General features: G+C 35.3%; 1 protein-coding gene across 1 annotated transcript in view; it reads left to right on the top strand.

Annotated features, from left to right (window-relative positions):
- Megf9 (multiple EGF like domains 9) overlaps positions 1-1,573 on the top strand; it is a gene marked incomplete at its 3' end in the record, with an annotated part of 109,523 nt that extends 107,950 nt beyond the window's left edge. The window contains exon 5 of the mRNA XM_026781999.1: positions 1,098-1,573. Coding sequence (XP_026637800.1) covers positions 1,098-1,573 — 476 coding nt within the window. The remainder of the gene's footprint in view (positions 1-1,097) is intronic.
- Between the last annotated feature and the right edge of the window lie 3 nt (positions 1,574-1,576).

The following is a 1,576-nucleotide window of genomic DNA, read 5'->3' as shown; positions in this document are numbered from 1 at the left end:
AGGTAGGGACCTATAGTCTGCTTAGAAGTTCCTCTGGAAAACTAAAGTTTATTCTGTCCTCTTCACCCTTTGAGCTGACATATCTCTGTCTGTGGTATGTGAAATTTCATTAATATTCCCTTTGGTTTTTTTTTAAATGTCATTCATAACATTAAATAGAATGTTTTCTGTAGAGAAATTTTGTGAGGATTAGCAAAAGTTAGTTAGGAATTCAGGAGGAGCTAGGGATATTTAAGGATTATTAGAAGACAGAGATGTTAGCCCCTGCTCTTATACAAACTACTCCTTGTGATATTCTAATGCACACTGATTACTAAGCTGAGGTACAGTTGGTCTGTGACCTGTGACATCTTTCTGCCATGTTATTGATATTTGTGATAAGAAGACAGATTGATGGTATTTGTTAGCCATGAAGAAATACAAGCTTTGTCTGTGTTAGGTTAATTGATGTAGTGTACTGTGGTGATGAATAATACTAGTTATTTTATAGTAATTTTATTGAGTATCTATAATGTTCATTGAAGTCTTCCCAAAAGCTCTGTGAAGCATGCATTATTACCCATGTTTAACATTGAAAAATCTAAAATTCTGAGAGATTGACTTTCTTATTGTAATAGAGTCCTAACAAGTCCAAAGCTTTCATCCTCCCATTGAGCTATGCTTTTCAGTAGAAGTCTAAAATGTAGTTCCTTGGTTATAAAATAGTTCAAATATACACAAAGCAAGAACTCTATACGTGGAATTAAAGGAAAGCTCTTTTCTATATTGAAAATGACATCAACTCTCATGTCAATAGATGTTTAATAGATTTTTAGACTTCCTCTGAAGAAAATTTTACCTTCATTAAATGACATTAGGTGTGTTGGATATATTTTTGGTCACATAATTGTCACCATTAACCATGTGATTTAGAACTTGGTGGTGGCACATTACTTCCTTTACAGAAATGTCTGAGATTATCAGTGAATGAGGAGGGAGGGAAAACTCCTATGTTAGAAATTTCTTAAAGTTTCAGAATGGGTGTCATACACATTGGAGATGTAATAACTGGGCTTTCAAGATCCCATATCTTCTTATTATATTTATTTAAAAATTATTTTTACCTTGCATTACCCTGGGCAGAGTACCATGTCAACATCCCACATCAACTTCCACTCTCATGTGTATTTCTTTTATTGTTTCTCAAAACTGGATAATTTTGTCTTTTACATTTCATTCTCTGTTTTTATTTTCAGAAGTTATTGTTCCAACTCCAGAAGGTTCTACCATTTTGGTTTTCAATGCCTCTTTGACCACATCAGTGCCCACCCCTGTTATAAATAGTACATTTGCCCCCACAACCCTGCAGACTATCTTTTCAGTAAGTTCTTCTGAAAACAGCACCTCAGCTCTCGCTGATGTATCATGGACCCAGTTTAACATCATCATTTTGACAGTCATCATCATTGTGGTAGTGCTGCTAATGGGATTCGTAGGAGCTGTGTATATGTACCGGGAGTACCAAAACCGGAAACTCAATGCTCCCTTTTGGACCATCGAGCTGAAAGAAGACAATATCAGTTTCAGCAGCTACCAT

Source organism: Microtus ochrogaster, chromosome 10 (assembly GCF_000317375.1).
Source record: "Microtus ochrogaster isolate Prairie Vole_2 chromosome 10, MicOch1.0, whole genome shotgun sequence".
NCBI classification, from domain to species: domain Eukaryota; kingdom Metazoa; phylum Chordata; class Mammalia; order Rodentia; family Cricetidae; genus Microtus; species Microtus ochrogaster.
This window is presented reverse-complemented; position numbering and strand designations above follow the sequence as displayed.